The sequence below is a fragment of the Opisthorchis viverrini genome (assembly GCF_000715545.1).
Source record: "Opisthorchis viverrini unplaced genomic scaffold opera_v5_115, whole genome shotgun sequence".
In the NCBI taxonomy this organism is placed as follows: domain Eukaryota; kingdom Metazoa; phylum Platyhelminthes; class Trematoda; order Opisthorchiida; family Opisthorchiidae; genus Opisthorchis; species Opisthorchis viverrini.
The window spans coordinates 248,483-271,254 of NW_008751773.1; the positions used below are offsets into that span (position 1 = coordinate 248,483).

General features: G+C 42.0%; 1 protein-coding gene across 1 annotated transcript; it reads left to right on the forward strand.

The window, feature by feature from the left end:
• Positions 1–13,024: 13,024 nt before the first annotated feature.
• On the forward strand, positions 13,025–21,637 carry T265_05904 (hypothetical protein; the record flags this gene model as incomplete). The annotated part of the gene is made up of 3 exons (XM_009171039.1): positions 13,025–13,363; positions 20,101–20,335; positions 21,405–21,637. 3 exons carry the CDS (start codon positions 13,025–13,027, stop codon positions 21,635–21,637), a joined length of 807 nt encoding a protein of 268 aa, XP_009169303.1.
• Positions 21,638–22,772: the final 1,135 nt, after the last annotated feature.

The window sequence follows — 22,772 nt, forward strand, 5'->3', positions numbered from 1 at the left end:
TGGTATGTTTCCCAAACTAACCGTAAAAGACGGGCCTCACGGTGTTCCCCAGCCAATCCTTTACTAGCTGAACTTTCGTCCTGCCCGAACATCTTGTTAACTGAGTCCATATACCGTACATTCATGGCTGACACCACCTAAGCAACACAGGTTGGGCAATCGTCACCTCAATCGGACACAGCATTCTGCATAAACAGTGCTTCAATTTGAAGTCATACTCTGTCAGGAGCTCTTGCTAGCGTGCTGCCCGCTGCTATGGCTCCTAAGGATTATGCAATTATACTAATGCCTTGCGGGCTTGAGATAGCTTAGTTGCTATGGCACCAGCTCATGAACCGTGTTTCCAACCCAACTTCAGCACCTCAGTCGCTCCTGTCTAGGCTTGGACATCCTAGCAGAATCCCAGTTTTCGCGCCTCTCCATCACGAAGAGGCTTACTGTGGTGTGACGGTTTGAGCACCTCAGCAACCCACTGAGATATACTCGGTGTCTTCGCGACAAGGATAGTTATTGGTTAGAGGCATGAGTCTCCAGGTTGGGTGTTGGAAAATGTGGCGACTTGTTCCGTAGAAGTGGTAATGCATTTACACTTTCCGCCAAGCACCACTGCCTTGCGGTTGAGCTTTGGAGCCAAAGACTTCGGCTGAGAACCCTAATCATCCTTTTTTGTAGGAGTGGGAGGCCCTTACATCATCCACACCCACGTACAATAATGAGCTGCACACATACAAATAAACTCATGCCGCATCGGCCGTCGCGTGGTGCCATCAGCCGGGTCGTATTACTTGTTGCATAAAGCAGGACGGATAAGCGAAAACAGGCTACTTCTGTCGCCTTACTTCTTTCTATTTCATTTGCTTCTTCTTCCCCCTCTCCCCACCCCATTAATAATTCTCCTCATGTAGGCCCAGCACTTACAACTAACTAACTAAAGAAGGCTGTTTTCCATGACCAACTCAGAATGGCGAATGCAGAAAAGTGGTCAGTCCTTGGCCTAGCAGAGAGGTACGAAAGAACTCATGAAACGTTTGGCTGCTGTCTGCTCCACCCACCTTCCGGGATAGGGACCACGTGATCCTCACTGAACCTGGTTGGAGATGCTGCAAGATATGGCTGCCAACCGATGTCAGTGGGGATCCTGTTGTCAGTTTCCATCCAGATTGTTTGAAGGAGTGCGTGAAGATGTAGGCAACTCAAATGATTGTAGTAAACTAGAAGGGAGATCTTTTTCCGCCTAACTTTATTATTTCCTTCGCAATAAGGCTTTCAACTAAATCATGGTCCCACGCCAGCAAAGCATCCGTGGTAAGACACTGATGTCATGCTGTCGATGATGCTGACGATGATCTTACGCCTTTTTCCGTTGGTTGGACATCAGGTCATCGGAAGGGTGCTAGAGCTGAGCGATTTAAACGAATCGATGATTTCGTCCCATTCATTACAGCGTGCTGCACTGACTTCTGTCGTTGGTGTTGCTTTTGGAGGCAAACCAAGGTCACATCTCCTCCCAACAGGTAATTTGGTTTCTTTCTGTTTTATTTGGTGTTCGACTTTACAATAACGGAGCCATTCTTCGTGTCATTGACATCTGCTCCTAAGATAAGCCGTTGTAAAAATGACGAAAAATTCCAGTGCCTGCCTTACACAAAGCCTGAGTTGATCCTTAAATACTTGCTTCTTTCCCCATTAATACCATGTCCCCATTTTTAGGTCAGTTTTGTACACCACCATGTTGGACAGTTCATGCGAAACCTTTCGGTATGACTTCAATTTTCAAAGGCATCTTATTTAGCTAATCAAGGTGTGATTCTGTAAACTATACCCTTTACTCACTGGCTGGTTTGGTTCGTTTAATCAAACGATACTGTAGCTTGATTTCATCGTCTGTACTTATTTAGTAACGGACCATGCTCGCACTTTTATCTTGAATTTCCTGCGAGGCAAATACTTCGGTTGAATCCCCCACTGCAGTCGACAGCTTGCAATACAGTTTTTTCTCGGTCTTTCCCTCTCACTGATATTTTTGCTTGACTCGGGTGTCAACAGGTTGTGTGGCACTTAGGTAGGATTCTCGCACATATAATTGTCAAAATTTCAACAGGTCTTATGCATTCACTTGAACGCGAGATGCGCCTCCGCTAGTGCTCTAAATGCCATTTGTTTGTTTCAGTACTAGGTGTCAGTAGGTGGACCCACAGGCAAATTATTCAATTTTCGGCAAATAGCGATTCTTTCGTTGCCTTGAGTCATCTGGCGAATGCAGGGCATCCAAACGGGGGTAGTCGAAAGCGTTGTTTTACACCAGAGATAGTGTAATGGTTGCACTACTTTGACGGTTGGAGTAGGTGGTTTGAAAACGTCTCTAAAAACCTCGTAAAAATGTCTGCGGGCGCCAGAACGTGACCAGTGATATGAAGCTGATTCGCATCGGGCACAAAGGTGCAACAACAGTGTTGCTCGGCTTTTCGGAAAAGATTGGCTCTGGTGAAAGGACGAAATATCTATTTAAAATTGACGAAACTCATTCTTTCTTCATCTGCCGATAGGATTGTTCCCCATTTCTGTCTAGTACACTGATTTTTAATTGGGTCAATGCACTTTCACATATACATGTTTTCTGTGCGTTTTGCTGTATGTACCTCCACCGGTTCAACATGTCCACCGAGCGTCCTTCCTTTATTCATTTGTGGACTAAGACGGTTGGTTATCGCGGCTATTTTAGGGATGCTTAGTGTTTAACCTGTCAATTTTTAAGCATTCAACAATCGTTCATTTTCTTATCACATCCTAATATTATCGAATGACGTCGTACCTATGTGAACTCAATTCACCATCGAATGTCTTCTAAAAGAAAAAAACTGGAGCACAGTTTTGGTTACGAAGACTCAGGTTTATCTGAAGAACTGGTTTTAAATGAGGAGGCACTTATTGACAGTTTGAAAACTGCACTCAACCACCACTATGTATTCCATTTAGCGTTCTACTACACTGTTATGATTTCCTCATCTATCTTAAGGACTCTGAAAAGAATCGTCGGCGCTTATTACAACCCACTGGTTGTGGTTATACCGACATTTCTTAGAATAAGAGTGATCATATGGTTGCCCTTCAACTGATGCTGTGAGTACCTGCTATCCAAGTGATACTGAAATCACACCTGGGAAATTTACGGTTACAAAAAAGTGCTATTTTTTAAAGTTTAGTTGAAAAGCGAGCTCTCTGAAGGAGACCTATTCAACATCTGAATCTGGGATCCGAACAAACATTATAACATCGCGGGACCAAACGCGTCAACCTGGTATTTAAGTTATCGAGGTGTATTTATACACTGCTGAGTGGTTTCGACATCTCGTAGGATGAGGGAAATAAGAATGTGATCGAAAAAATACATCACTATGGTTAAAATGGTACATGACCATAATGTGACTGTGACGAAATAGTGCCCTATGAAGAAGGGTGGAGAAAGGCAGGAAAATCTGGTGCCCTTATGGGAACCAAGCATTAGCTAGTTGTCTGCATTCAACGATCAGGCCGTTGCGCCGGACCAAGATATAATCAGTGAATTTGGTCAAACATCCCCCGTGAAAACTACCGAATACAAATCCAAGGCATGGAGGAGCACAGGCATTAGTTAGACGGTCAGAATACGTAGCAGAAACACGGCGAGAATGCGCAAACGCCCCATAACCCTGCGTTCGGCCCTGATCGCTCTTGTTTTGCGTTGTCATGCCATAGCCGGCTGCCCACCAATTTTCATCAATTAACGGCTTATTGGAAACGCATGCATGGTACATATTACAACCGTCCTGGCTACCAAGTAGTGACCACGTATTGTGTCATTCAGGGCGTACTGCTTTCAACTAACTTCCTCTAGGCCACGTAGGCACTGGTGGTCAAATGTTTGAAAGCGGAAAGCACATTAGATCCCATTTGAGTTACTTTTCTATGAGGCCGGAAACTAAGAAAATGCACATTCCAAACAGGTGTACAAAGACTGAATATTAAATTGCCGGTGATGTGCCTCAGAAACCAGTCAAACCAAAGGTAGGAATAGTAGTTATCGGTACAGAGCATTCAGTTGCCTGAAATCAGCACAAACGAGAGATTCAGCTGGGTTCCGGGTGAGTCTCTTGCAAAACCAAATTTTTTTGCAAATGAGTGTACTTTGCTAATATTTAAAGGGGTTATGGTTGGCAGATGCACGGGAGTGAAGCTTTTGTCCAAGCCTCCCGGGTGGGTTCACTATCGTCGTTCAGCGATCTTGAAAGGTCCTGCAGGGTTTCGTCACATGTGAATATCGGCTTCATCCAGTCGTTTACACCGAGGGCTGTGGGGCATGTGTAAACCTGATAGCGTGAGTGACTTAAAATCGGAATGCACAAATGACTTCATGGTCTAACTACCGCAGCTTTTGGTACTGGACATTTTCCTTTTGAAGTCCCTGTTGCGCAACCGAACACCGGTCTTCTGACTTCCCCAGTGCGTATTTGCCGGCACCAGCGTGCACAAATTGTGGGTGCGATACAGTTTATCAAAGACCTGAAGACGCCTCATTTCAGACGATGTGCCTTATAGTCATACATCCCACTGGTAACTGATACGCACTTTGAGATATAGGGATGTGTCGATCTGCCTCAATCGGTATCTGAAATCAGCAAGCACAAACGGAGCATTTGGGATTCTTGAATTAATCTTACCTGTTACACTTCAGTTTGGCCAAATGCACTTTCCAATATATGTAAAACGCTCCATAAATTCAAGTGTCTCTTACTGGATTGTAAGTAAGTGAATGGCGTCCTGCCAGATGATGGATCCCATTCTTCGTATCATGGCTAATTCGGATATTTCCAGCCCAAAAATAATCCAGTGTAAAAGTTCCCACGAATATGTTTACGGTCAAAATCGACCGCATATTCGTTCGTGATGATATTACTTCAAAACGGTAAGTACAATTTACTTAATCTTTGTTCCATGGCTAATCATACGCGGATAAAATGAAATGTTATAATGGTTACGTTTCTTACGAATACACTTTTTTTCCGATCACGTGGTTGTTCTGAAGTTAACTGGAGATACAATTTTACAAAGTGGCTCACACCGGTAACACATTATATACTCCACTCATTCCCTCAACCTGAAGCCAACCTCCAGCCTGCAACAATGATGATGCCTTTTTCTCGGTATGCTCCTTTGAGTATGGCATCATTATTGCTGCTGACTCCTTCCTTCACACCATGGAGGCCATAATATCTCCGGGAAGCCTTGTCGATCATACAACAACGAGACACCAAAGCTCCTCTGGGTAATGAGAACTGCAATCATCTGGACGACTAGGTGTGAGAGCAGTATCTGGTGATATTTTGAGCAGTTACCAGACTGACTTCAGTAATTTTCCTTGGCGACCAGAGTTGATGCAAATAAAAAACTCACTTTTACCATTGCTTTTTCTCCATCTTCGGCTCCTGGGAGTCTTTCGTATTATGACATCCAACTTAGTCTGTTACTAATCGAACTGTCACTATTCTTGATGTTTTTCTGCTATTGGTGCTTTCAGTCATCACTATGATTCCTTACTACATGTGAGTAATTCCTCATTCCATCAATCTTATACTGTCCACATCACGCTGGTTGGGACCAAAACATGGTGAGATATTTCAACAGTTTAAGCTCATTTATTTCCGCGGTGTGATTTCACAGAATAACTAGATCTGCGGAATATGCACTGTCATCGTATAGAAATGCACACTGCGTCTTGTATTGCAGACGTGCACAAGAACTTAAAAGACGAGCAAGCCCATCGCCACATCTTTGTGGCTCCAGGGGCAAAATTTCTAACTGGTTTCGTAAGGACACATAATTCGAATGAGAACGAAGACCAAGTCCCCTGTGCACCTCCAGTCTTGACTGAGATTTTAATTCATTCATATTACTAAGAAAACAATCATCAAGTTTCTAATTCTCTGAGTTATCACCCACACCAGGGCAAAAGCCAAATGCTCTCAGCATGAAATGCTTGGGATGGTCCAACCTACTGCTCATGGCCGATAGATTACCGGAATACAACATACGTTAAGGAATTATTTTTTGCATTAAGTGACAGATAACTGAGCACTCGGTAGAGAGCGTATGAGTTCAGGCATAGGGCAAGCCTGATCGTCAGATCTTGTTATCTGGATGACTATTTGCCTTAAATTTTGTGCAACCTAGCTTCACTCAGAAAACCGCAAAATTATATGTTGTTGTTGGGAAATCGTTCTAATTTTATAGCAGGATCATTTTACTTTAATAAAGATTTCGTCCAATCAGTCGAATTCAAAATGATTAAAAGCTCTGTAGTCGTTCTTTCTTATCAAGAATCACTGGCATTATATATCTCATACATCCCCAAAAAGGTTGGAGATTTCGGCCTTCCAGTAAAAAGTCGAACGCTGCTTCATATGGCCAAGAGTTACAGATTTAAACCTAGAGACAAACTTCCAAACCTCCTTACTGTCTGCAAAGAACTGTGATCATGTTCAGGTGGATCAATCTCAGTTACACTTCTATGACACAATCTGCTACTGAAAGGAGGAAGGCCTTCGCTGCGGAGTTATTTATTAGAAAATGCCAACTGACCGGTTACAGACCGTTGGGCAGGGAAGCAAAACTCTCATTTGCATCTTACTTACAAAAACTGGACATCCATCCTATCCTTAACGCGTCTTCTTGAACCTTTCTGGATATTCATTGACTCCAGGCAAATGTTACAAAGCGACTCCACAAATTACGCAACAGATCTCCCCCTTGCAAGAGACAAAGCGAAATTCCAAGAACAACACATACTACTCGCATGATTCTCCATCAATGGTATCACCGTCACGGTTATTACGACCAAGAGTTACAGATTTAAACCTAGAGATAAACTTTCAAACCTACTTACTGCCTGCAAAGAACCGTGATCATGGTCAGGTGCGTCAATCTCAGTTACACTTCTGTGACGATCTACCACCACCATCGTCATGCCAAATAATCAGGAAGAAAGGATTGGCAGTCCAGATCTTCGGAATGATGGTCGCTTGCTCGCTGAGCTTGGCAATTTTGTTGTTAACATGACATCATCAGTGCGGCGTCATGTAGCACAGTGGGTGGTGGTTAGTCGTTCTTAGCTGGCTGCAAAACTAAGCTGACATTTGTGTAGCTATTATATTAGAAGCAGATAGCGGCTATTTGCATGCACCAGAAAAAGCTAAATAGAAAATGCATGCTTCTATTTTGCCTGGGACATACTGTGCCGAAGGAATGCATCCTTCAAGGATACTACGTATTGTGAGAAAAGAACTGTATTCAGAGATAGGCAGAATAAAAGCTCCGGTTGTCGATGATGTAGCAGCTACCAGAATAAGAGGCGGAACCCTGGGTATTCAGACTTTATAGTTTAGGGCATCTGATTGAAAGAGTCCCCCCAAACCAAATCTCACCCGTTCCTTCCATACAATTTCATTGTGACAACGACTGTTAGTAATCTTATCGGTGCAGGAAACTTCACTCAAGCGTTTATTCTGAGATAGCAATGAATACGCACGCTGGAACACAGAAACTGAGTCAAGCAATTGTTGGATTCTGGGCTCCTCATGTTTTAATAACGTTGTACCCAATGGAAGCGTTCTACAAACGCTGCGTTATCTGTAAAGTCCCAGCCATGAGTAAAAAAGTATAATACTTCAAAATAAACATAGCTGAAAAGAGTTGACAAACATAATGAAATGTATCACTAGATCTCGTTTACTCATGAAGTATATTTTACAGGAATCGGTGTAACTACCCGTCTGAAGTATAGTTTTTGTACACTGTGTGAATCAATGACATCGGTTTAATATTTGACCACGAATAAAATCTGTTCAAAACGGCTAGGTGAGTGACGACCCGTAAAACCGTCTACCACCTCGTTTAGTCTAACCAATCCCCTAGCTTGGTGGTGGTTTGAGGAGATTTGTAGATTTTATTAGCTGCTGAATGTCATTCATAGAGCATTCTCACTACTCACGGACGATGCCACGGTCGGTGACTGGATCGTGCCACGTTGATTTCTGTATTCCATTCTTTTGGGCTTGGGGTCCAGCTAAAAAATGACCCAACTAGCAACTCCCTACGTAAGTTTTTGTTATACTCTATTATCCGGTGGTTATTTGGTTCTACCTAATGAGAATAGATTTGGTTCATTGAACGGCTGTAACTATCCTGACTGAGTAGCTGAGTTACTTAATAGAAGAGGATGTGAACACATGGCACGAAACCGGTTGAGTGATCCGCAAGTCACATGGTCGAAGCTTTATCACAAGTTTGGTGGAAACATTACTGGCTTGAATATCCGGTCGGATGACAAGAGGGTTCAAACAAATTACGAAAAATTGAACCACACCGGACGGGTACTATCATATAAAGGAAGGCGGATTGTGCATCGGATGAGAGCTGATACAATGTGCATCAAATTAGGTCTTGATGAGGCATATTATGGGAGCGACACAAGCCACGTTGCTTTCATTTGGAGCTACATGCAGGCTTCTACAAGAACAACTGGTGAGATTTTTTTTGCAATGTCAGTCTCATACAAGGTGCCAGTCCTTTGGAGCGAAGTCCATTTTCACCGTTTTATTGTATGTTATTGTTCTACCAAGCAAGTTTTGTGGCAGATGAAAATAGTTGTTTTTCTCAGCTGATTCTTCTGGTTCCGAGGATTCATAGCAATGCACGATCTAATAGCCGTAAGCTTGCTCCACCGCTCAAGGGTGGAAGAGTGTAGGCCCGGGTTTTTATAGTTATTTTACCAACAACTTGATAAATAATACCAGTGAGATTTTCAAATTTATTTGAGAGTTAGCAAATATACACTTATTTGCAAACTAATTTTTTTCTCGAGAGACTCACCTGGAACCCAGCTGAATCTCTCGTTTGTGATGTTTCCAGGCATTCAGCTGAGTTCCAGGCGAGTCTGTCGAAGAAAAAAACTAATTAGTCTGCAAATGAGTGTGTATTCGCTAATTTCATACAATTTGCTTTCAAGTAGAACATGAGGAAACCCGGAAACTGCGCCTACCTGATGAGCCCCAAGAAAGGCAAAACCGGTCGTGGGCTGTCGACGGATTTTCAGCAACCTTATGGGTTGTGTATTACAAATTATTTGAGAGTTGTTACAGAATCTTTAAACAACTGGTAAAAACACTAGAAACAATAAATCCAAGGAGACGAACCGGCATAATTTCGCTGGTAAATATCAGGAATCTATCACATACACTGGATAGCTGGAACTTTCTTGTTCGAATGATAAATACGTTGACGGATTCGCATTTAATTTTATCTGAAAACTTGGGCTTTATGTATTAAGTCAAATAATAAAAAAATCCAAGAAAAGACACGTAGTTGCTTAGTACGCACAACTCTGACTTTATTCTATGCGAGAAACAGAACCAAACCGGTCGACGTGACAAGTAATGCTGTAATAATTTGGAGATGTTATCAATCCAGTAACTATACGGACGTTCCAAGGAGACCTCAGGACCCCAAACTTTCGTTTGGGGTTAGCTGATTTACTTGAAATAGTGATTTCAGGTTTGTTTTGGTCTCTGCAAACTTGTGTGTATGGTCGCCCAGTTCGCGGACGTTGATATGCTATCCATCGCCTAACTGTGTCTTTTTTCGATGGCTCGCAGTCGGTTTGGAATAAGAATTTAGGAGTTAACCTGACGGTGCAGACTGACATTAGTTCAGGATTTGGAACAACAGGGCAAGTGGGATGTTGGGATTTTCCTAGGATTCTTAGTACAACCAACAATGCATCCGAGAATTTGAAACAGAACCCAGATGCATTGCTTCGCTCACTTTCGTGCACACATTTCTAGTTTGTTACTCGTGATGTGTAGGTCTCATTGATGGACAATTGTCTAGGGTTCGGCCACTTAACATTATGCGAACAAAACTTCATGGTCTATCCACTAGGTCGTCGGCGTTATGGGGCTACTCATCTGGGGCATAATGAGGATGCGCTTAGTCACTAGCACTGACAGGCGTCCACCTTTTTCACAGAAACGTCAATAAAACTAACAAATCGCATTTGCTGTACGGTCAGGCCGTTTAGACTGACCATGAAAGTACTCACACTTAACATATCTTTGACATTTTCCTACCACCTTTGATGACAGCTTGAACTTTAGAACATACGATGGCACCCACACTGGAAGAAGAAGATAGTTCCTTGCCACCCAAATCGCAAACGTTATTCTCAAGGTCGTCAAAAAATCACCAATTTACTGACTGCTGGATACTAGATAGCACATAATACACAGGGTTTTACTATGATTGCAGGTTTTGGTGCTATGGCAACAACAGCACAGGGTCCCCCGGCAACAAACAAAAGGTGCTATTTCTGTGTGACGTATTGTGGATAATACTGAATAAAGTAGTCTCTACAACCCAAAAGTAATCTGATGCTCTTTTACTTGCGTCTTGTTGGCCGAAGAGATAGATATGAAGAAACGGTAAGACCTCTAAATTGTCTACGTTCACCACGAACCTTTTAGAATTGTCAAGGGCGACATGAATAGGACATAAGCTTTATCTTATCAGTTTAATTTGTTTAAACAAAAGAGTAGAAACGTTTGCTAAATTTTCATTTTTTTTTCTTATATCGGCCGGAATATAAAAACTGGCTCACCAGTCCTAGCGTAACAGACATGAAAACGACGGAACCCCTTACGTGAAAGGATAAGGCAGGTTATTATAAACACGAGGTGATCCAACCGAGCTTACCATACCATGTTTTGCTGGTAGTTTTTAACTAGGATCGACAGGTACACTCTAAACAGTATTTTAAGTTTATTACAGATGGCATTTGGACTGATCTTCAAAGGTGGGCTGACAATAATGAAATTTTAATATTTTATTTAGTTGATGCTTTAGCTTCTTCAAGCATAAGGACCCTTTTTTCGGAGTGCATTCTTTTCTGCTCACAAGTAAAACATGACACGCCACACATTACCTTTCTTCCTCTCCCCCTGCTGAAATTGGCAATATCAGAAAAACTGAGAGATCCCGATCAAAAATATCACATTAGCTATGTGATCATGAATCAACTGCTTCCTGGGATAATTCTTCCTGGTTGCTAAGGTCAATAGTTTGCGGTAGGTAAAGGGATATTTCGTCAGGTAGTATTCAGACGGCAATATGCTCTCAAAACCCTGTTCATTGATTACTATGAGATTACCCTTGATCACATAAAAGCGATACGTGGATGACGCATTCCCTGCCTTCTTATTCAGACTGAAATTGCAAACATTATCTGAATATTACGTCTGAAATATGTGGAACCTTTAAAACCGACAAAATATTCCAAAGGCCTTGGAATTTTCTGGCAGCTTAACACCATATTTCGTTTTTAAAGGTCAAGTACAGGATTAATGTTGATCAAATATCGAAAGTCTCCCGTGTGTTCATGGTCCTGCAGATATGATTCTCTTCTTTAGCAGATTAAATGAAGAACAAGTTCTGCGATAACGCCATATGTTTGCTCCCGTGTAAGGCGAAATATGTTTCTATTTTGCTTTGTCTAGTACAACTCGGTTATGTTTAAGGCTGAGGCTTACCCCTCCATCTTCATGCTATGACATCCTGTGAATGATATTTGGGCTAATGTATGATGTATCCACTGTTTTACTTAACGCAGTTGTGTGGTAGGTGAGGGTCCAGTCGATGTGTTCGGCACCAATTATGCTTATAACAACCCATTTACAACCAACACTGTAGGAGTTACTTGAAAAGGTAAGGGTAGTTTTGCAACGTCTTCCCATCCAATGTCCGACCGATAGTGTGCTCAACTGCTACACAGCCAGTTACTTCTGGCAATCAGATAATACTAGGTTGCTGAATCCAACTGGCTAAATGAACAAAATTATCTTGACCCCTCGTTTACCAAAAGTTTGGTGACAATCGGTAGATTTATTGCTGGGCAACGTTTCGCTTTTGACACAAAACTCCGTCAGGCCAAGTAACTAGGTTCCGAGATTGGTCGAGATTTAGGGCGGGAGGAGAACCAATCAGCTAAGTCGAGCTAAATCTCTATTGGATATCGGCAGAGGGATTTTTGTGTGTTAGGGTGGGTGAACAATTGTTGGGTCGATGGGGAAACCTACGTGTGTTTGAGTCCAGCCTAGGGCCTAGTTCTTCTGGTTCGGTCCATTTGATGACCCCTCTTGAACGTCGTTTGAACTTTCTGTCCGTCTGTGTGGATGAGCTAGTGCTAAGATGGTTGTGTAAGAGGAATGTTGTGAACTTTGGTCGGCTTAGGATTTTCACATCCCACCCCCTAGTTTTTGCTAATAGCGGTATGTGGATTGACAACCACACCGTCACGTGTCAACTCGGCTTATCTAAGACCGCTTTCCATACGCTCGCCAGTTCCACACCCTCGGTTCTATTCACGCTGTGAAGCTTAGTAATTTCCACCGCCTCGTCTATCAGCCGCTGTGGTGTGAATCGCAGACCCCATCTTAAAGCCTCCACATTCTTTAGCTTTTATGTCCCGTGTCTAAGGCATGTGCCGCCATCGCTGACCAGCATTTGGTGTTCTTCTGCATTCTTTGACGGTTTGCTTATCCTTGTTTTGTGCTGTGGTGTGCAATTCCCTGGCAGTTTGTCACATGTAACCCTTAGTGCAATCGTTGCAGTCAATTTTATGCATACAGTCCCTATTCCTTTCAATCGGTTGTCACCAAACGTTTCCGAAAACGAACCCTACTCAATCGGTTCCAAATATTTTTCATCTTGACCCCCATTTACATTTGAGCAGTTTACCACCTAATTTTCTATTCGTTAAAATAAACCAACAAGGTCATTGTAAATCTTCTTGGTAATATGCATTCTGAGTACATTTCATTTAGTTAGTGTGGCATGCAGTATTAATGGCGAAAATGTCAGTTAGCTACAGAAAAAGTGTGAGTTGTTATGCATGAATATGAAACGCTCACAGAAACGTATATTTTCCATTCATGCAGCTATGGATCAAGACTACCTGGCCTGTCCACTGGGTGTATTATTTCTTCTAAGTTCTATTGTTGGATCGCGGGCGGTTGGCGGACAAACTGGTGTGGAACTAGTTCGGGCACTACGACTGCGGTCACCAATCGCCGACAACAGCCTTCAACTGGCAATGTATGAAAGCAAGCTACTCCATAGAGAGTTGGTTGACGACTTGGTCGCTGAACAGTCGGTGGTTAATCGTAAAAGGCTTGGCATCATCACCGTTTCGAATGGAATGTTTTTGAGGGATGATTACCGCATGCGGTCGGACTTTCTTAGGAGTATACAAAATGACTTTCAAGTGACTGTTCAACAGGTTAGTTTGTTGGTTTGAGCATAAAAGCCGGAGGTTTTTGGACACAGTCTTATGTATGATCTGTCCTACTCGTTTTTCTCGAGTGGAAACTGGTGAAAAGCAATACAGGTGCTTGATGAATAGAGACCATGTCTATATCATGAAGTCATACAGATGCACACCCACGCAGAATATGTAATGCCGCACGCGAGTCACACTGTTGTACAATCACAACGTCCTCTGGTCGATATAGACCAGAAGTAGGGACAAACAGCTAAAAGCAGTTATAAAGTCATCGGCACACCGAACCGCTGATTTGCGACTTTGGGATCGGATTGGTGCAGCCATACAATCGAAACCCTGAATGACGCTGGACCGGTGACTAGTATTCATAAGGCAACGCAATTCCGCGGCCTGATCAGTAGGATGACAGGTACAGAAAATTACTTCTATGATTGTTGCGGGCTCAAAAGCCGAAGTGTCGGATGGTTGAGTGACTGGATGATTTCCAATAGCAATAGCGGGAACCGAGCAGTTGAATCTGAAAATGTTTCTTGGTGGGAGATGAAATGCACCACTCACAGGAAGAAGACCCAGCCCGCTTTTTGGAGTGTTGGAACTATTGATCACCGATTAGTCCATTTAGTTAATACGGCGGTCATCATAAAAAGTCGCTTCAAGAATTGTGGCAGGCCTATCTCTGCAGTAATTTAAGGGGGCTATGGCGGATTATTCAGACTTATATTAACCACCCGTGTTTATCCATGAATCGCTACACTTCCACTTTTGACCACGAATACAATCAACTAGGGGATGTTTTTAAGTTTGGCGGTTCAACTGTCTGGCACACAGCTATCGGTTTTTGAGTTATTGAGCACAACAATAAGTGATTTTCACCCGATGAGTGAAACTTCCATCAGAGAATTCTTTGCTCGAGAAGTCAGTCAACACACGTGACCGCGTGATGTGGATCCTGTGATTAAAGGATGAGCTGCGCAACATCCTATCTAAGAGTTAGTTAATCACACTTTTGATCAGCCGCCCATGCCCGAACGGTTAGGTGTTCAGACTACTAGTCAGAAGGTCGCGGATTCGAGACTCTTCCGAGTATTGTGAAATGCGCACTGCTGATGATTCCCAATAAGGATGAAACAGCTGTACAGTGCTTCTCGGCTTCCTGCATAGATTGACTTCACGTACAGGGCAAACTCTCCACAGTAAGTAGCCTTCCTCCACACTGTTTTGGTTTGTCCTCGGGTCTCTCAATTAGTTCCGCGTGATGGGATCCTGTGATTAAAGGATGAGCTGCGCAACATCCTATCTAAGAGTTAGTTAATCACACTTTTGATCAGCCGCCCATGCCCGAACGGTTAGGTGTTCAGACTACTAGTCAGAAGGTCGCGGATTCGAGACTCTTCCGAGTATTGTGAAATGCGCACTGCTGATGATTCCCAATAAGGATGAAACAGCTGTACAGTGCTTCTCGGCTTCCTGCATAGATTGACTTCACGTACAGGGCAAACTCTCCACAGTAAGTAGCCTTCCTCCACACTGTTTTGGTTTGTCCTCGGGTCTCTCAATTAGTTGAAGTGTGTCCGTGGATTACAGATTTTCAACAAGGAAACCTAGTAATTACCGCTTCTGTCTACTGGGATTACATTATATCCCATCACATTTGCTTGATCATTCTGAGTCTGCTCTAAATTCTGCTTTCTTCACATAGCATATTCTAACCTGGTACACAGATATCTGACTGCGGTAATAGAATTAGCATGATACTGAAACGTTATAACAGACTACTGTTGGCATTTCATCTTCTGTCCTATGAGCTCTGAGCACACACTATACATACCACAGGAGAACTGAAGCGATGATTACGATTAAAAACAACCGCGAAAAACGAGCCAACAAGAGGACTGGAGAACGAAACCCCTTTTGACCGTACATTTCACAGACAGAAGGTCGGAGAAGCACTCTGCATCAAGTAAAACAAAGTCTTCACTCAACATACACATCCAGCTCTGCTACATCTCGATGCCAAAACAGACTCTTGAATACAGATGTAAAAGTGGACAGACGGTGGGATGATTCATAGTTATTTAGACAACAGATAAAGATCATGCTAATTTCATCCGTTCACACAACCTCCACACTGGAAAGAATATGAGACTCATCGCTTTCTACCGTCAATAAAGACTTGGTTTTATGTGTAACCAGTAGCTTAACAGCTTTATCAGTATTGTACAGTTGATATTTTTCTCTCAGCCCACACACTGAAACATTGTGACAGTGGTAGATTACCAGTTTTCTCCATTATTTGTTTGCAGTTCTGTTCTTTCGAGGGTGAGCCATTCTAGTAACCTGTGGGTCTGCCTGCTCAACTGGAAACTACTGTGTCTGCAGAAAAATATCAGTTGATTATAAGGACACAAGATGTTCAACGAGCCTGATAAACTGTTTTGAAACATTCAGATATCTATCGTGTTGCTACATAACCTCAGTCTGTGTTCACATCGACCTTCAGATAAACTTCAGAAATCAGTCGGATGCTGCTGACAAAATCAATCGATGGATATATTCGGAAACACGCGGTTTGGTTTTGGGTTTCGTTTCCAGGCCACAAGAACTATCTTCGAGCACACGTCTTGCACTCTTCAATGTCGTAACCTTTAGAGGTAAGCTTTCCGTAAAGTATGATTTTGACAGAAAAATGTGGACATCTGGCCAGTCACTGCGTTCTTTTTCTCCAATCGGGTCATTGTGCGTCATGATTTTATAGAAGTTACGATTCTTAGTAGCCAAAAGTGAAATATATCGTGAAAAGTGTTAGGTTTGAGGAACAGTATACAGATGTATTCACTGCAGGCGTCGCCGGTGTGCTTTTGAGATAAACCCGAATCTCGTGTTCGTAAAATTGACACTCAAGTGTTTCCCATCAGTGACGGAATCACCCCCCACTCACACCATGCACTTTTATATCTCTGACTAACTCAGTCAGCAAAATCAACGATTTAAGTTTCTCAGTTAGATATGGCGTTCGGATGTGGAGTATGTGTTTCACTCCGAAGCCCTTTGAATAATTGTTTTTGGAAGCATCATTTTATCGCATACCGCTTTCTTTGAGATAGTAAAAATTATTCCTAGATCGTTGGTTACTTAGCTCGAGGATTCTTTGGAAAAACCCGTAGGACATAGACGTATATTTTTATTTTATTGCGCAAAATTTCTATAAGTTTTCGGGTCTGAAGACCTGCAAGCAATTTAGTTGAACACCAAGCAACGGCCAAGTAATTTTTTCGCTAAACCAGTATTGTTTTTATTTTCCGCACTACTGTCTTTACTTCGTGTATAGGCGATTGCTTTTGTACCTTAATAATGGCATATTTGGGCAATTGTACCATAAACTCCCCTCTTGACACTTGTCTGTGTTAGCACTGAGTGCTTTACATCCAGGATTTTCTAAGATGTTTGATGTTTTAGTATAATAATTGAAATGGCATGGTACCTGGTACTCGTAAGCAACTTTATCCATCTAAAATCTTTCTTAATAAAATTATTCACCTTGAACAATCAAAACTTCTGACTTTGTGCCCCTCAGAAAACTGGAGCACGCCATTTGCTTCCAGTCGAACAACAACGGCGGAATTTTACTTAGATGGTTACAAAAACGCAGGCGTTTCAATGATGCACGTGGTCGAGGAAATGCCATATACCAGCATGGCAGATAAGGGGATAATGATGATTCGAAAATTTTTCAGAGTAAGTGGAATTTAAACCAATACACGTTTAGTCGGCCAAGCCATTCTGTGACCTCGCACTGTGTAGATAAAAAACGTTTGGATGAAACTAGTGTTTTCTACTCTTTTCCGTGGATGTTGGGATATGACCGAAACTAATGAAGGAATTAGCATCTTTGAGAGCTGTTCTCATCTGCAGCTTTCTGGTGAATGTCCAGAACAGAACGTTCAGTCCCCTGCTGGAGTAATATAAAATAACCTATTGAAATGTTGGCTAACCATCATTCCGACATGCAGATTTTTTAAACCAATTTTCAGTTTGTGGAGTCGGCATTTCAATGTATATTTGTATACGTGCTAATATTGCTCATAACGCTCCTCAGTATGGGCTTAAAATCCCAGCGTGCCTAGGTTGTTCAGAAACCAGCTACTTTCTTATACGGATCAGTCAGTTTTTGGTCACTATCCCTGAAGTGTGACAAGACTTCATAACTAACTGTGCACACTCTATGACGCATTTATCGTCTATGGGTGTTTTCATCCTGACCATACGTAATGGCCAACATTCTGTTCATCGGATGACAAGACTGCTCGACGGAGTAACCTATTTCCAGTACCAAATGGAAGTATTTTGTTGAGTCCCGATTTGGACCTCTTCGTCCCTCAGGTCTGTGACCGGTTTTAGGAAATCCTTTTTGTCAATAAAGGACAATATTCAAATGAGATAGATTCAGAGGACATTTTGCGTACCTTGCGTGGCGTGATTTATGTAAAGCATGCCCTGTCAAGGGATTCGTAACAATATAGTGTGTGGTTCTATACTCACAATTTTTTGTCTGTCGAAGAAAAACGTATTGTAATCATTTAATAATATAATCCATAAATAGCTCTATAGCACGAGGACATGCTTTCTAGTAGAATGTCGTGGGAGCTTGTTCAAACTATAAGTATTCAAACACAAATAATTAAACTAACGAAGCTATCCGATTCCGGATAAAGTCTGCAAGCACTCAAAGGATACCAACCTGCTTAATGCAAGTATATTCGAGTAAAACCAGCAAAAGCATGACAGTTTTAGAGTGACTTAGAAGGTCGTCCATACAGGTAATATGTTAGCGTCCGATTCTGATTGGTTCATCAGCAGTGGTCGGAAAACTGGAAAGCTATGGAAGTTATGGTAAGATCGGCACTCAAACTGTTACTGCGGGAGTATCAGCAAACCAAGACGAACAAGATTGAGGAAAACTAGCAAGGATTTTAGAGATTAGGCAGCCATTTTCAAAGGCGTTACGGTCAATCCTAACGCCTAATCAAGCAATTCGGCATTTGGTGTTTTCAGTCCGCTTCCTTATGTACATCCAAGAAGCTGGCATCCGTTCCTGGATCTGCTTACCACAATAAACGAGCAAAAGAAGCCCCTAAAGTTAAAGACGAACATGCAGCCTGTCACTTGTTTGTACAGCACTATCAATGTGGGTACACACACGTGCATACATACATACATATATAAGATAAAACCACAAGACTCCTGAAAGCCTGTGAACAGTTCATTCGGTTCATGATAGTACCATTTCTTATGAAGCGGCATCTTAATCTCTTTTCGAAACAAATCATAAGGTAAAATTTACGACATGGATTCATAGAAAAACCGCAGGTACGAGAATAATTGGAGTTACGTCTCCAGAGCTCACCTATAAAAAATGTCGCTCGTCACATCAGACAGCCCGTTTTAAACTATAGATCCACGTTGCCGTTCCATAATTTATAAAACCCCTAGCAGAATTTCCCAGAATCTCCTATTGATCATGGTGGCTGTCTTTGAGATCGGCATTAGTCGTCCAACTAATATCCTACTGGAAATAAAAAGGTGTAACTGTGGGATAATTATGTCAGGAGGTTCTTCCATTCCCATGTATTTATATGAAATAGGAGCGGTAGTGTTAGATCATCAGTACCCTACTTACTGCCGACATGGGTCGTAAGTTTTGACGTCAGATGTAAGAGGTCAGTGTTGAATTTGTATGCGCCACATTTCACTTTTCATGTCCTGTGTAGCACACTTAGTAACGTAATATGCGAAATAATGAAGGGGAAATAGGACAAACATTGTAGACTGACTGAGAATACGTACAGCCGTACTGACTTCTTAAAATTAAATAGATATCATCAGTATATTATAATCAAATATTCTATGGTGAGCAGTCTAATGACTTAGTGGCAACGTATACATTTTAGAATGAGCAAGGCTCTCCGTTGACGATAGCTGTTCCTAGGAATCAGAATCAGTTAAAGTCGAACCTAAATGCCGCGTATATGAGTAGACGTATGGTCAAATTGAATGGTGCATGTGGTTACAACCAACCGTGATTTTGTCCCAAAACGCGTACCAGTAAAACGCCAAGTACATGGCGAATGTCTCTAAAATGTGGCTGAAATCTTCAGCTGTTATTCTCCACTCTCACCACTATAGGTAACCACATCGCGTCAGTTTTGACGGTATCTGTATGTGGTAAACGGTTTTTCTTCTACGATAATCGCAACAATTTAGTTTGTGATTCCTACTCACTCCTTACTTCGCAACCAAATGTCTTACGCACAATTTATGAGGGAAAGGCGTTGATTATTTCAGTTAAATTCTAACCAAAGGTCGCCTCGTGGCTAGAATGAAAATACCCCATATATTAAAGTAAATACATATATGGGTATGTCGTGAAAGGAGCGCTCTTTTCAGCTATCAAATAACTGACCGAAATTGGTAGACTGAAACCAACCCATGACTTTTCTTCGGGAAGAATGTAAATAGCGGATGACCTCTCACAGTAGGAGAGTCGCAGTCCTAACTGCTTCGGAGAGTATATTAAAATGAATCAAATCAGCACAATGTCACTAGATGCGGGTATAATTCAGAGAACTTTGATACAGTGAGGTGACAAATTTCTAGTTTGTGTGGGCCAAATATGTGAACACATAGTGGGAGTGCGGTGAACTTTGCTAACTGGTTTGTTTGATTTTGTTTTCTAGAACACCCGTTTTTCTTTCATTGTTGTCCTACCTACTGAACGTTGGGAAAGAACATGGATCGATCGGATGCTGACTGGGCAATACAACATCCGAGATCTAGTGGCCGCGCAGCAACCCGAGGTCGTGTCATTGAAAATGCCAAAATTCAGGATGCAACAGACATCCGATCTAACTAGCGCGTTAAAATCAATGGGTGTGATATCCGTATTCCAAAAAGGAGAAGCCGACTTTTCAGGTAGGTTGTACCGTTTTTGAAGTCATTTTCAGTTGACGAGCAGAACTAATGTTTTCAGCTACAAAGAACTAAGCTGTTCTCCTTCTTCTTAAGTATAGAAAATCGGAATGAAATGTGTCTTACTTCCTCTTAGGCCGATGATGGAATGTACAGAATATAGTTGTTCAGACAAGGCAATTCATGTTTATGGTTCAAACAAAGCTGCTTTAGAACAAAAAATCGTGTTAATATAGTTCCCCAGTTGCTAACCATCAAACAGCTACTGTAACTGATAAAGAACTAATTTGGGCAGTTGACCACGATGAAGACATTCCTCAACGGGGCCAAGTTCACACCTATTTATCTTTTCCTGTTATGCAGTAATAATAAAAACAAGTAGTATATTTTAAAGGACGAATTGGGATTTAGCAATGAAGAGATATCAACAGAACGATTGCAGCCTATTGCAATCACCCAGGCTTTGTTTCTAGTCCTTTCTGTATTCCTCATGACAATATGAGAGACAGTTTCATTTTGTTTTTCCTAATGAGGACTAGTTTTTGTGTCGTTCGGAAGTCGGAAGAACGAACGTTTTGTCACAATTTTGGATGACATCGCCACTGCGCTTTGTAATGGACGTGTAAAGAGGATAGATCAGAAAGCATGTTTGGAATCTCTTGGTATCAACAGCTTTAATTTTTTGTAGCATTCACTTTATATAAAGATTCCGCCTATAAGGTCTCTCTCTTCGCGTGGATATCACGGTATTCGCTTATTGTTCCTGTCATATTGCAATCAGCTTTCTGATTCGATAAAACTTTCCTATTTCCTTTGGAAGCGCGAGAGTTTGCATTCATATTTGTTTGGACCAACGTTCATGTAACCGAATTTCTCACGTCATTCGCGATCTTAGTTACTTTGTCCATCACCATCTTGGAGCGTATTATTAACAGTAATTTGAACTTTTTTACTGGTCTGGCTAATTAGACTGTGTGAAATGTTTACCCCTGAGCCTGTGTTACTAGAACCATCGAGACAGCTGCCAGAGTTCAAAACCTTACGCATAACCCACTGTTGTTTGCATTTTCAGGCATGACTGACACTAACAATGTGCATATTGGTATGGTGAAGCAGGGTGCTGTAATGAGCGTCAACGAAATCGGGGTTGATCCAGCCGGAGTAACGGCGTCGATATCAGGAGCGTCAACACGACTGGAGCCAACTGTGGAGTTCATAGTGGACCAGCCGTTTGTTTGTATGATTTACGACGAACAGCTTAAACTTCCTGTGTTTACCGCCCGCGTGATACGACCACAGCTCTGAGAAGGTACCTGATTCAATTCGTGTGTCTGATCCGAACGGACCTAGCTTGTGATATCCCTTAGTCTCTTTCTCTGTAGACAAATTATACCTTGTATTTTGTAGCCCGTTATCTTGTCACCCAAAGTTTTTGTTTTAATCGTTTTGCTTAACAAGAAACAGAATTTTGGTTCTCAAACTGCCTTGCATTCCGTATGGTGCACATTTCTGGTGTATCTTCCCTGTTAATTGACCACACCGGGACTCTACGTTGGATGGGGGGATTTCTGGGAAACGGATCGCAACCAAAGTTCATAGCAATGTATATGAAGCACTGCTTTTAGGCAAGTTACTTTCTACGTGAGAATTGCACACCAAACCAGCCAAAATGTTCTGGATGAAAGGCCTAAACTCGCTGAAGTCTAAATTAACGAAAAAGAAGCTGGATACAAAACCTTCCTAAGACTTGGTTGGATAAGTCCATAGCGGATATTTGACTTGTAGGATTGAACATATAATTGTTTTGAAGTTGTCTCACTTTTTCCAATCAGTGTTCGAGCATTTTAACAAAGATTCCTTTCAAAATTCATCTTTTTGACATGAACGATAGTTGTTCCAGATGTAGCTTGAGCGAATGACCACTTATTCCTAAACACTGACTGGACCACTCTGTTATTTATTTGGCCGGTATTTCCATCTTGAATAGTTCCCCCCCAAAACCGTTTTGCATTTGGTGCAGAGTTCAACGGCGAGCAATCGGTGTACGAAAATTTTTTGAACGAAATGATTAACCTCTGGTGATAGGCTGCCGCGATACTCAGTGTCCGTTTATATCTTTAAAATGCTCCTATGGGACAGTAGTTGCACTTGAACCTGCAAACAATCCATGATTGCACCCGTCAGTAGGGTATATTTCAAAACGTCACAGAACGTCACAGTAAAGATGGTACGGACGGATATCGCGCTCCAGCAATAGATGGGCAACACAAGACACAAGATAAAATGTGTTGGAGTTTCGAGACGAGACATACGCTTATCACCACCGCGTGGTGATTCCCACTGCGTGGAAATATCTACGCATCCCACTCTGTATGAAACACATGCTTCAGAAATGGCTGGCGTATAAGAGTGATTCGAGATCAATCGGTTGACGCGACCA